We start from the raw sequence: 13,932 nt of genomic DNA on the forward strand, positions 1-13,932 counted from the left end.
CTGCACAATAATTGTAAAGAGTTTGGGATCTCTTTCTGTCTTATTGTGTGTTAATTGTACTGATTGGCAACAAAGGACCAGTCTTGATATATAGACCCCAACGAATCCGTCCCAACTGATCTGATTTGTTTTTGGGGGTACCCTTAAAACTTTTCATAATAAAAATGTAGAAAAATATACATTAATGTCATTCCTTTACAGAATCTTCAAAATTGACCTTGTGTTCTAATATAAGGAATATCCTGGCAAATCTTCATTGCTCCTGAACATCATATTAAGTCCCTCAATCTCTGTGCACCCTACTGCATGTGTGGGGTCGGTAGTAGAATCTGATGAAGTCTCTTAATCTTTTTGTTGAACACATTGAACGTCTCTCTTTAAATAAAGGTTCTTACGAAACCAACCCATATATATATACAGTTTTAATTCATGAGGGAATGGGAAGCATTTCAATGGGGCCTGAAGATTAAAAGTATGGATGAAATTCATTGGGCGAACATTTTTCCATAGGCCTTAACATCTATACCCCATTACTGCCAGATGTTGGCCCTTTTCATATATCTTAGAATACCCCAAAATTTCTTTGCTTAATTCTCTTGAATAACCTTAAAGGGGTTTTCCCACGAAGACAAGTTAGGCCCTAACCACGGGATAGGGCTTGACTTGCAGATCAGTGGGGGTCTCAGTGCTGAGACCCGCCCAAATCGCGAAAACCAGGGGTCCGTTGCTCCTCAGACTAATGGAGCACACTACCACACATGACCGTTCTGCTCCATTAATATCTATGGAGCTGATGGAAATTGCCGAGGGCCACGCTCACCGATCTGCTCCATAGAGATTAATGGAGCAGAGCGGTCATGCACGGCTGTCTGCTATATTACTCTCATGGAGCACTGATACCCCCTCTGATCAGAAAGTTAGGCTCTATCCCGTGGATAGGGCCTAACTTGTCTTCGTGGGAAAACCCCTTTAACTATATGGAAAACAAGAGACAAATGATATTCAATGAATTGTGGATGTGAACTTTGACCATCACCTATTGCCACGGTGGATCCTGTGTTATCTACATATAGACGTTATTCTGATATGATGATGGAGAGTGATCTTTTAAAAATGTGCTAAGCTTTTTGACATCAGTGAAACCTTTAAAACTTTTTTTTTCAAATAAAGTAAAAAAATCACAAAAAAATCTTAAAATCTAGTTTCCCTTTAACCTAGAATTTCCAAGTAGTTTTTTTTTTTTAAACCACATTATAAAATAGAAAAGAGCCAAAAAATAATATGAAGCAAAATATTTTTTATTCATTTTTCTCACATATCAAGAAAAGAAGCAGAAAAAAAATTAACAATGTGTTTCTATGATGTAACAAGTAGATTTACAATAATCCAATAAGTTGCATTTGGCTGAATTTGACCATGAGACATACAGGATATATTATATATTATGTTGTAAATCGTCGTTTAGCACAAAAGGCATTAAATAGAAACACAAGGGAAAGCGGTCCTAGGATTAGGGTGGAGACCCCTTAGGACTCGCCAAGTCCTGATCATATCGAACACTCTGCCGTCTTGAAGCCTATGACCAATGCTGTGCTTAGGGTGCTATGTGTCACCTCACATTGAAGCTCCTTATACTTATTGAATTCATCCCCGCTGAGGTCGAGGAAACTGGTCATACTGTAGGCGTTATTGTCATCCTTGACCTTTTCGCTGTTCTGGAAGCCTTTGGTTATAACTACATTGTCCCCCTTCCACGTCACCTTGGCATCTCCCGGGTAGAAGTTATTCACCAAACAGACCGACGTCGTGTGTCCAGTCTTTATTTGTTCTTCAGATGGACGGAAGATGAATGCTACAGGAGAAATATTTTCTCTTCCTGTGACAAAGAGGGGATATCATTTTGTTAACTTATTGAAAATCTCTGGAAATTTATTTAATGTACAAGACGCCTTATAGTCCTGTATAATGAGGTAAACACCGAAAATCCTAAACTAGAAAATGATATTTAAAGACAAAAGAAAAATTCAAGTAATAACATTGTAATTACATCTATATTACTCCTATCTCTCTATCATTTCTATATCATATCTATCTATCTCATATCTATCTATCTATCTATCTATCTATCTATCTATCTATCTATCTATCTATCTCATATCTATCTATCTCATATCTATCTATCTATCTATCTATCTCATATCTATCTATCTATCTATCTATCTATCTATCCATCCATCTATCTATCTCATATCTATCTATCTATCTATCTATCTATCTATCTCATATCTATCTATCTATCTCATATCTATCTATCTATGTATCTATCTATCTATCTATCTATCTAACTCATATCTATCTATCTATCTATCTAACTCATATCTATCTATCTATCTCATATCTATCTATCTATGTATCTATCTATCTATCTATCTATCTATCTATCTATCTATCTCATATCTATCTATCTCATATCTATCTTATCTATTTATCTATCTATCTATCTATCTCATATCTATCTCATATCTATCTATCTATCTATCTATCTATCTCATATCTATCTATCTCATATCTATCTTATCTATCTATCTATCTATCTCATATCTATCTATCTATCTCCTATCTATCTATCTATCTCCTATCTATCTACCTATCTATCTATCTATCTATCTATCTAACTCATATCTATCTATCTATCTCATATCTATCTATCTATGTATCTATCTATCTATCTATCTATCTCATATCTATCTATCTATCTATCTATCTCATATCTATCTATCTCATATCTATCTTATCTATTTATCTATCTATCTATCTATCTATCTATCTATCTCATATCTATCTCATATCTATCTATCTATCTCATATCTATCTATCTATCTCATATCTATCTTATCTATTTATCTATCTATCTATCTATCTATCTATCTATCTATCTATCTATCTATCTATCTATCTCCTATCTATCTCATATCTATCTATCTATCTATCTCATATCTATCTATCTAACTATCTCCTATCTATCTATCTATCTATCTATCTATCTATCTATCTATCTATCCATCCATCTATCTATCTCATATCTATCTATCTATCTATCTATCTAACTCATATCTATCTATCTATCTCATATCTATCTATCTATGTATCTATCTATCTATCTATCTATCTCATATCTATCTATCTATGTATCTATCTATCTATCTATCTCATATCTATCTTATCTATTTATCTATCTATCTATCTATCTCATATCTATCTCATATCTATCTATCTATCTATCTCATATCTATCTATCTCATATCTATCTTATCTATTTATCTATCTATCTATCTATCTATCTATCTATCTCCTATCTATCTCATATCTATCTATCTATCTCATATCTATCTATCTAACTATCTCCTATCTATCTATCTATCTATCTATCTATCTATCTATCTATCTCATATCTATCTATCTATCTATCTAACTCATATCTATCTATCTATCTATCTCATATCTATCTATCTATGTATCTATCTATCTATCTATCTATCCATCCATCTATCTATCTCATATCTATCTATCTATCTATCTAACTCATATCTATCTATCTATCTCATATCTATCTATCTATGTATCTATCTATCTATCTATCTCTCTCATATCTATCTTATCTATCTATCTATCTATCTATCTCCTATCTATCTATCTATCTTATCTATCTATCTATCTATCTATCTATCTATCTCATATCTATCTTTCTCATATCTATCTATCTATCTATCTATCTATCTATCTATCTATCTTATATCTATTTTCATTAAGTTTGTGTATCAGTATCTGAGTTTTTGAAAAGATATTAATGGTGTTTGCCATAGCTGTGTATTTAGCTATTTATTATAGTATTAAGATCATGAAATTGTGAAAGACTTCCATGTTTAGGTCACAGTATAATGTTTGCAAATCTAAAATACACACACACACATATATATATATATATATAGTTATATTCGTATTGTAAAATGATCTCAGATCTTTCTATCTCACCATCTTTTTGCTATCTTCAACAAATTGCACCAATAAAGATAATTTTGAACATTGATACAAGTTATTTTGCTTTTGCAGTTAAATAAGTGTGATGACAGGTGTGCGGATGTCTCATGAAACTGACACTTTAAATTCTTTGGGGGATAGAATGCTACAGTTTTATTTCCTATGTTCTGTACAGTTTACAAGTCAAAATATCTATACATAGAAATTTCTAAATATCTAATATAGAAATGATAAAATAGCGTCCTATTTTATGAGACTAAATGGCTTAGATACTAAGTTGGATATGTATTTTTTGTAAAAAAAATTAGAAATATCTTTAAAGAATCTTTAAATAATATTATTCATAACAGAACAAGTCTCAGATCATGTTTCTAGATCATGACAAATCCTCAATTTTAAAAATATCTATTTAACAATCCTTAAATACGTTTGGTTGTTATAAGTTGGGTATTTGTACCCCAAAATGGTAAATTTACTTTATAATTTAAATAAAAGTATTAACTAATGAATCCATAATAAATCTAATTGTTAACTGTGAACATTAATAAAATATATGAAATATATTATAATATGAAATATAGAAATAAAAATGGGACTGGACTTACTTTTTTTTAACTTAAGTCATGGTCCAAAATGAACCACAATATCTTATTCTAGTTACTTCCCTTAACAAATACTTAATCCTATCATTATTGTTACCCCTTTTTCCTTTACATGTTCTACGATTATTACAATGTGTTCATAAAATATCTAATGCTAAAATTGTAATAACATTTTTGAAGTTTTTTTAAATCATTTTTTTAAAGACGATCATTTATGTATAAATATGTAAATAATGTTAACTTAAATAATATGAATAATGTGATATACATTATTTCATTTTTCTATTCATGTACATTTCAATGAAAAAAATTGGATCAAATTACAGATTAGGAGAACGGAATATAACATACTTACCTAAACCATACAAAAAATTATTGGGTTTGTCATCATGTGACATAATAGTATATAGTAATAATCATGTAGTAATACATAACTCAATGCCTAAAATTACCATAAGATTAAAGAAAAATAGATATTCTGCTAAATTAATATAAAGTTATATAGTTTTTTGTCAAATGCAACTTTTATACATGCAATAGCTACATGTCAAAACTACTAAACATACTAAAAGTACTAAAATCTAATGTAAGAGATAGCAAATAAGGCAGACTATGCTATGCACTTACATTTGATTAAAACAGTTGTTTTAAAGGCAGCTAAATACCATTATTTTTTGTGTTTTTAATAAAGATGTTAATTTTGAAGAGAAAATAATCTACGCAGGTTCACTAAAGTTTCAATCACTTTATATACATACAGATATAAAGACATATAAAAACTGATTAAATTGCAATCAAGAAACTTACATAGTAGAGAAATATACTTACGCTTAACCTCCACCGTGGTTTTATGACCAAAAGTGAACCACAGTAAATTCTTCCCATATACTCATCCAACCAAAAACCTGATCTTTAGTAGGTTACATTTTAATAACTCATGTTACCTACATACCATTAAATATTTTTCCCTTTTCTTGATTTAAGAATTTGGAATTTTTAGAGAAAATAACTTCCTACACTTACTAAAAGTTCAAACAGTCTTTATAAAAATAGAAAATATATATAAACAAACATAAAAATCAAGTTAAAAAAAATTAAGGTAACACTTACATCTAGAGTTATACTTACGCTTAATCTCCACAGTCGTTTTCTGACCAAAAGTGAACCACAGTAGATACTTCCCCTATACTCATCGTACAGAAATCCTAATCTATAGTAGGTAAGGTTTTATGTCTTATGTTACCTGCATACATTCCTTCTTACCTTTTCCTGAAATAAGGCTTTTAATTTTGAGATAAAAACCGAAACCCTAACCCTAGGTTTTCTAAAATCCCAATCATAAAGTTAAAAAAACGGTATAGGTAACACTTACATGTAGATTTATACTTACGTTTAATCTCCACCGTAGTTTTCTGACCAAAAGTGAACCACAGTAGATACTTCCCCTATACTCATCGTACAAAAAACTAATCTGCAATTGGTAAGGATTTCTGCCTAATCTTACCTTACTTTTTATGTCTTTAAGTTATCTACATATTAATTTTTTGGTGTATTCTTGAAATAATGGTTCTAATTGTGAGATAAAAACCCTATTTACCTAGTTTTCTAAAACCCCAATATTTTTTTTTAAGCAGACATAAAGACATAGAAATACAAAAATAAATAAAAATGAAGAAAAAATAAGATAGAGGTAAATCTTACATGTAGGGTTCTACTTACGTTTAATCTCCACTGTAGTTTTCTGACCAAAAGTGAACCACAGTAGATACTTCCCCTATACTCATCGTACAAAAACTCACACTACACTAAGTAAGGTTTTATAGCTTTATTCAGCATAAAAGTTTTTATGTTGAAACAAAGACTTTTATTTTGAGATAAAAAATACCTAATTACCCTGAATCCCTGGAAGCCCTTTCACATTTTACACAAAAATACAAAAATGAAGGATAAAACAAAAAAAATTAATTGAATTAAGATAAAACAAAGATATAAACAAAAGTTATAACTAGAGTTTTACTTACGTTTAATCTCCACAGTGGTTTTCTGACCAAAAGTGAACCACAGTAGATACTTCCCCTATACTCATCGTACAAAAACTTACACTACACTAATTAAGGTTTTATGCCTTAATTTACCTAAATTATCAAAGTTAAAGTTTTTTTGTTGCTTTACATTAGGATTTTCATTTGGAGAACAAAATACCTAAATACCCAGATTAACTAGAAGCCCCATCACATTTTACACATACAAAAAGAAAAAAAAAATTTAATTGAGTTAAAAAAGAGTAAAGGTAAAACTTACATCTAGAGTTATACTTACGTTTAATCTCTACAGTAGTTTTCTGCCCAAAAGTGTACCACAGTAGCTACTTCCCTTATACTCATCGTACAAAAACTACAGTAGGTAAACTTTTATGCCTTATGTTACATAGAGTTACTCGCATGATTTCTTTCTGATTTTTTTTCTTAGAAAGATTTTAATTTTAAGAAAAAATAACCCAGATCTCCTCACTTTGAAAAAAGTCCAGTCACATTTTACACATGAAAACCACTAAAAACACATATAAAAACAAAAAGGGAATCTAAAAAGGATAAAATTTACTCTATAAAAAAAGATAAAACTTTTATCTGGAGTTATATTTATGTTCAATATGGTACAATGATTTTCAATTTGAGAAAACACATGAAAACAGCCAAATAGATATATTCAATACATATGAATACAAAAATGACACTGAATGAGGAAAAAACATAAAGGTAAAACTTACATTTAGAGTTATACTTACGTTTAATCTCTACAGTGGTTTTCTGACCAAAAGTGTACCACAGTAGATACTTCCCCTATATTCATCGTACAAAAACCTACACTGCTTTCTACTGTCTAGTTTAATGTTCTCCTGTTAGATGCTTAAATCATGTAACTTTTAGATTTTTTTATGTTTTATTAGATTTTATTTCCTTAAATGTCTACTAAAAAATAAATTTACTTAAAAGCTGCAGTAACTCTTTAAAAAAAAAATATATATATTTAGATATATTAAAACAATGAATACTTACAGATTTTTTATTATTACCATCCAATATTATTCAGACCTTTTTAATTTGGGTTACAACATTTTGGGACATTAAAAAAAAAAAGGTTGCCAACTTTGTGGATGTATTAATTTCTATCTTATCACAATGAAATAAAAATTACTCAACAAAGATCAACAAACTGCATAGAGACAATAAAATCATCATAGCTATCAAATACAGATAATATATAACTTACATTTGAGGTCTACTTACGTTTTATCTCAACTCTGGTTCCAGCACCGAAAGTCCACCACAGTGATGACTGTGTATTACCTGGCTGTACCAAAACCTTCCTACGATCGTCAGAGTTAGTGTTTTTCTGTTTTGCCGTCTTATTTCTATTTTTAGTTGAGCCTAAAATACATCAAAATCAGTCACCTGTGTAAAACGAAACAAGTGCATCAAATTGCTAAAAATAAGAGTTCCTAGAAGTAAAGAACAGGATTTCACTTTTGCATTGTGTCCAAAATTAGCTTAAGGTGTCCATCATCTTTTGTCATTCACTTATTTTTAAATCTTTCTTTTTACAGCAAAATGAATATGTATTTAATGCAGCCAAACTTATAATTAGGACACAAAACGCTGACAAATGGTACACGGTTGTCAGGCTCAGAGGTAATGGATCCTCTGAACCACTGCGGAGGACGACACAAGCCACTACCTGGGACCGGAGTCTAAGTGGCACCCGGTTTTCACCAGAGCCTGCCACAAAGAGGGTTGGACTTGCTGTGGCGTGGTACCACCAGGTCGTTCCACAGGCGTGACTTGTCCGCAGTGGCAGCCAAGGTTGAGGTACAGAAACATCTCGTAGTCGGGGACAGGCAGGAGGTAAGGACGCAGCACCGGCTCAAAGTCGAAGACGTCAGGGCAGGCAGCAAAGGAACCAAGTCAGAAATGGAACCTGGACATGGTGTGCCAGCTCAGAAACCAGGCTCGCCAATCAAGATCTGGAATAGGAATTAATCTGAAACTGACCAGGAGAAGGTTTAAGGGATTGCTATAACGCACTGCTGGGCATAGACTTAGATGGATTGGAAGGACAGACAAGGACAGCGAGCCCTAAGGCTAAAACCTTCTTCCCTGCTATCCCTACCAACTTGCCCAGCCTAAGTGGTAAGTGACAACTGGTCGATGTTCCCTTTCTTTGTGAAAGTCCACAATTGTCGCAGAGACAAAGATGGGACAATGCAAACATATAAAAAAAAACGAAGAGGACAATGCAATAGGCAAAATTGGTGATCAGAAAACATACAAGGGATCCAAATATAGAAATCAAGATTAACACAGAGGAAATGGCAGGCCAACCTTTTTGGAGGGAATTGGGTGGTTCCCTGACACCCAAACAGGGCAGACCAGCGGGGAGAAATGTGAGCGAAGGAAGATTCTGTCCATTCATCTACATGAGACACACGGGTGTAGTAGAAATCAAGATTTCTGGCACCCGTTCTGCATGGATCTGGCACCCTCAGCACTGCCCCGACAGAGTGCACCAAGTTTTTCTTGGTGCCCCTTAAACATGGGGCGTGCAACACACTTCTTTCAGACTGCATGATAAATCTGGTGCACGGTCCCAACGAGCACCGGCACGTTCCCTTCAGTGCAGAAATTTGTGTTGCATGAAGATTAGTGCAGCCGCGCCAAAAATGTGTCTTGAACACTTCTACATGTGCAAGCAGTTTCCACTAAAAAGTCTGATAGAAAACTGGCTCAGGGGCTTTAAAAAATCTTGGCCATAATGTAGTAATACAAGAAGTATCATAAAATAAAAATTTTAACAAGGGTAAGTGCTCAACTTTATGTGGCAGTATCCTCGCCTTCTGGCACTCTTTGGATCTATTAGGAGGCTCCAACCTCCTGATAAATCTGGCAGAGTTGCACCTTGGGTAGCTCTACATCAGCTCCGTACTGGGTTAGAATTGAGCCTTAGCCTGTGCCAGTTGCTGGAGCTGGCTATGGGCAGGAATGCCCCATGTTGGGCCCAATCCACCACCAGACGCAACCCCCTTTCAAGAGTCTCCACGTCAACTTGGCGTGGAGGTAGCATAAGGGGGGAGAAAGGCGCAATTCCTCGCAGTATGCCAGTGATTACATCTATTAGTGGCTTGTAGGGAAGAACTCTGGCCCACAATCCCCGAAATATCCCTCCATAGTGGGTGCAGTAGGTGACGTCCGGTCCCTGGATTGATATTATACAACAGTGACATCTTGCGGATGAATAGAAAGTCGAAATAACTTTTATTTTATCTTTGACAATTGGCTCATAGATGACGAAACTCCCTTTAGCTTTACTAAAACTGATTGAGAATTAAACTTTATAAACTTTGATGAGACAATCTGACACTGCACCAGATATACTATTGTGTCTGATGCTGGATGATACATCTGCCATATTATTAGACTATCTACTGTAAGAGGAGAATAACTAGAATAATGTAACATAATTATTATTGGGCTTCATAATGTTGGGTGATCATTGCTTCTAATAAAAAACAGTACTGTACAATTATCCCTACAGATCCCACAGTGGGATTTGGATATATCCTACAGTTGGAAATGTTCCATTGTTGTACAAAATGTCTCTTGTTACATTCGCAGTCCTTCTCTAAGCGTCCTCGGGAATGGAGCAGACAATGCACTGCTACATGGAACTTATACTGAACCTTAGACCTCCTCACCCTTCTGTTCTACATGGAAGTGATTGTAGTCTTGAAGACAAAGAATATTTTACTATTCTGGTTCCTTATATCAAGCACAATACACAGAAACCCATCAATGTACATCTGCTGTATACAACCACTACAAAAGTGCCATCTAGTGGAGAAAAATGAGATCACTTCCTAATATTTTTGATTAGAAATGCCGTTGTTAGGAAACTTATTTGCTAAGTACATAGATAGATAGATAGAGAGACAGATGATATGTTGAACTATCTAGAAAACTTTATAGTAGAATGTAAAATGCAGATGATCACACACGCAATGGGGTAGATTTACCATAGTTTGAAGCTATTTTTTGGTTGTATTTTAGTGACTTTTGGGCACATTAGTTTGCTTGTGCAATTTCTTGCGCCTTTTTCCAGCACTGGAGTTGGCCATGTAGCAGTTTCCTGGTTTGCGCCTAATTTGCCTTTGTATTTCTCCTGCTTCCAGATGTTTGCTCCTGATCCAACATTGATTTGTACCAAATAATTGTGCAAAAACACTTCAGTCTTGGCCATGCGTAGGAAAGACAATGTTGCGCTCAAATTTACACCCCAGCATTCACACAGACAAACGAGGTACAAAAAATATCCACAAAAAGAGACCTGGGAAAAATCTCTCATCTCCCATACAATACTGTACAGTACTGACATCTTGTGGTGGAATAAGAGATTGCTTCATTCCGCTTTAGTTTTTTGTCTCGGACATAAAGTCTATAAAAATTGATAGATCATCCCACACGTAATGTGGGAGATTTATTAGCCAGTTTTATGAAATAATCACAATTTCCTGCCCCATATCTGTGCACGTTTTAAAAATCTGTGAACATTCACCGCTGAATGTTTTCAAGTTTTTATTCAAACCTATTCCAGGTCGGACATGGTGTAGTTTTGCCGGCAGCACAGTGAGAGCAGCAGATACATAAGAAGGTCCAAGCCTCATGATGTATCCACCGTAGCAGCAGGGGGCGGGGCTTTATCATACGCCGGCGCATGGATCACAAGCCTATGGTAAATATTCCCCAATATCCGTAGTCAGCAGGAGGTGTCGCCACATCTCACGTGATATTATACAGTGACATCTTGTGGTGGGATAAGAGATTGCTCCATTCCGCTTTTGTTTTGTGTTTCAGAGGTAGCGTTTTATTAAAATAAATCAACTTGGGCAAATCTGCTAATAGGATCTTAGACAGGACAGACATGTTGTAATGTAATGCTACAGCCTGGCACATTACTAAACTGTCCGGTATAACTGTATTACCTATAGGTTGTCTATACTTATATTATATCAGAATATTCCTTAATTTTGGAATATGGATCTGGTTACTTTTCCTCACTTGAATATCATGAATTGGTTGTAGTCTGTGTCTTTGTCTCTGAACTTTCCTTCTCTATCCTGTAGTGAGATGACATTTTCCCAGTAAGTTTTCATCCTTGCCCTTTTGGATTTATCACTTTTCCATCTATTCCTCTTGTTTCTAGCCCGGACTCTGCACCCTCAAATAATTGCAAATGTTAGCTTATTGCTAGTACTTGCGATTATTTGCCCCAATCCACCACCTTCACGCCAGTGCGGCGTATAGGGGAGGGCACGGCCGTCCGGGAGTGGGCCGGCGCTGGGCGTTACTGTCCCCACGCCAGCACACGTGCTACTGCCGGCAACTTTTCACATATGAAAAGTCGCCGGCTGCATTTATTCCTACGCTCGGTCCTCTTTTTGGTTGAAAAATTAAGACATACAGCAATCCTTCCAATATATTTACTCTCCAGGTTGATACGACTCCAGATACACCACACGTCAAGAGATTTTATGTTAGTTTCAAGTTTCATCATGTTAAAGGACATTGACCGTCAGATTCCTGGATGGTAGGTGACTTCTACTCACTCCCCGTCCTGTTCGGAGAAATCTTCTCTCCTTATATCTATAGAAGGTATACGTTAATAAAATATTCAAATGAGCCTGAGATGCTCTGCAGGACACATCCATTTATTCACACCCCCGGCCGCCTGGCACCACCTATATAGCGTTACGAGAGATGGTGATGTCACAGATTCTCTCTGCAAATCTTGCACTTCCGGCAGTGAATAGATTACATCATGTGATCTACAGAGCACCTGAGGCTCATTTGAATATTTTTAAGAGTTTATTTTTCTCCAAAAATGTGGGCCTTCAGCAATATAAGAAAAGAAGAGATGGGACAAGGAGGTGAGTAATAATCATCTACCATCAGGGAATATGATGGTAGATGTTGTTTAACCCCTTAACGACCAGGCCCTTTTTCGTTTTTGCGTCTTTATTTTTCACTCCCCATCTTCAAAAATCTATAACTTTTTTTATTTTTACACGTACAGAGCTCTGTGACGGCTTGTTTTCTGGGTAAAAAATTGCACTTCATAGTGATGGTATTTAATATTCTATGTCGTGTACTGGGAAGCGGGAAAACCATTCCGAATGCAGTGAAAATGATGAAAAAACACATTTCTTGTGGGCTTGGATTTTACGTCTTTCACTGTGCGCCCTAAATGACAGGTCTACTTCATTCATTGGGTCAGTACGATCACAGTGATACCAAATTTGTGTAGGTTTTATAATGGTTTCATACATTTACAAAAATTAAAACCTCCTGTACAAAAAAAATTCTTCATTTTGCCGTCTTCTTGCGATAATAACTTTTTCATACTTCTGTGAACGGAGCTGTTCGTGTTGTCATTTTTTGCAACTTTTCATGATGTTTTTAATGCTTTTATTTTTAGGACTGTACGACCCTTTGATCACTTTTTTGTAGACTTTTTTATATTTTTCAAAATGGCAAAAAAAAAAATGCCATTTGCAACTTTGGGCGCTATTTTCCGTTACGGGGTTAAACACAGTGAAAACCCGTTATTATATTTTGAAAGATCGAGCATTTTCGGGCGTGGCGATACATAATGTGTTTATGATTTTTACTGTTCATTTATATTCATATGACTTCTAGTGAAAGGGGGTTGACTTGAATTTTTAGGTTTTTTTAATATATATTTTTTATTTTTTACAATTTTTCTGACTCCCTAGTCTAATTGATCCTACCATATACTGCTGTAATACAGTATGGCAGTATATGGGGATTTTGCACACCATCTATTACAATGTGGAAATCGCACATTGTAATAGATAGCCTAAAACATGATAGCCTTGGATCTTTGTGTGATCCGAGGTTGTCATGGCAACAGATCGCCGCTCCCCAATGAAGCCACGGGGAGCGATGCCGGCTCGCTAATGCCACCGGCAGCTGTGCCGGCGGCGTTCAAAGGGTTAACACCCGCGATTGGTGCAAGCACCGTTCGCGGGTGTTAGCGACGGGTGTTTGCTTTATTGTGAAGCAAGCACTCGGTGAATATGAAGAGGGCTCAGATACGTCTTATTGCGCTATTGGGTTAAAATTTAAAACAAAATTTAGAACATGTCAGTGAAGCCATCGCTAAAAGTGCAGTCACCGCATTCTCCACAGCCCGACTACTGTATGGAAGGGGAGGAGTCACC

General features: G+C 34.9%; 1 gene segment (V, D, J or C); it reads right to left on the reverse strand.

Moving 5' to 3' along the window:
• Nucleotides 1–1,282: 1,282 nt before the first annotated feature.
• LOC140082127 (Ig kappa chain V region Mem5-like) overlaps nucleotides 1,283–13,932 on the reverse strand; it is a 166,862-nt gene continuing 154,212 nt past the window's right edge. The window contains 2 exon segments of the V gene segment in view: nucleotides 1,283–1,876; nucleotides 6,960–6,997. Of these exon segments, the coding sequence occupies nucleotides 1,548–1,876; nucleotides 6,960–6,997 (367 nt within the window).

This window comes from Engystomops pustulosus, chromosome 1 (genome assembly GCF_040894005.1).
Source record: "Engystomops pustulosus chromosome 1, aEngPut4.maternal, whole genome shotgun sequence".
Taxonomy (NCBI): domain Eukaryota; kingdom Metazoa; phylum Chordata; class Amphibia; order Anura; family Leptodactylidae; genus Engystomops; species Engystomops pustulosus.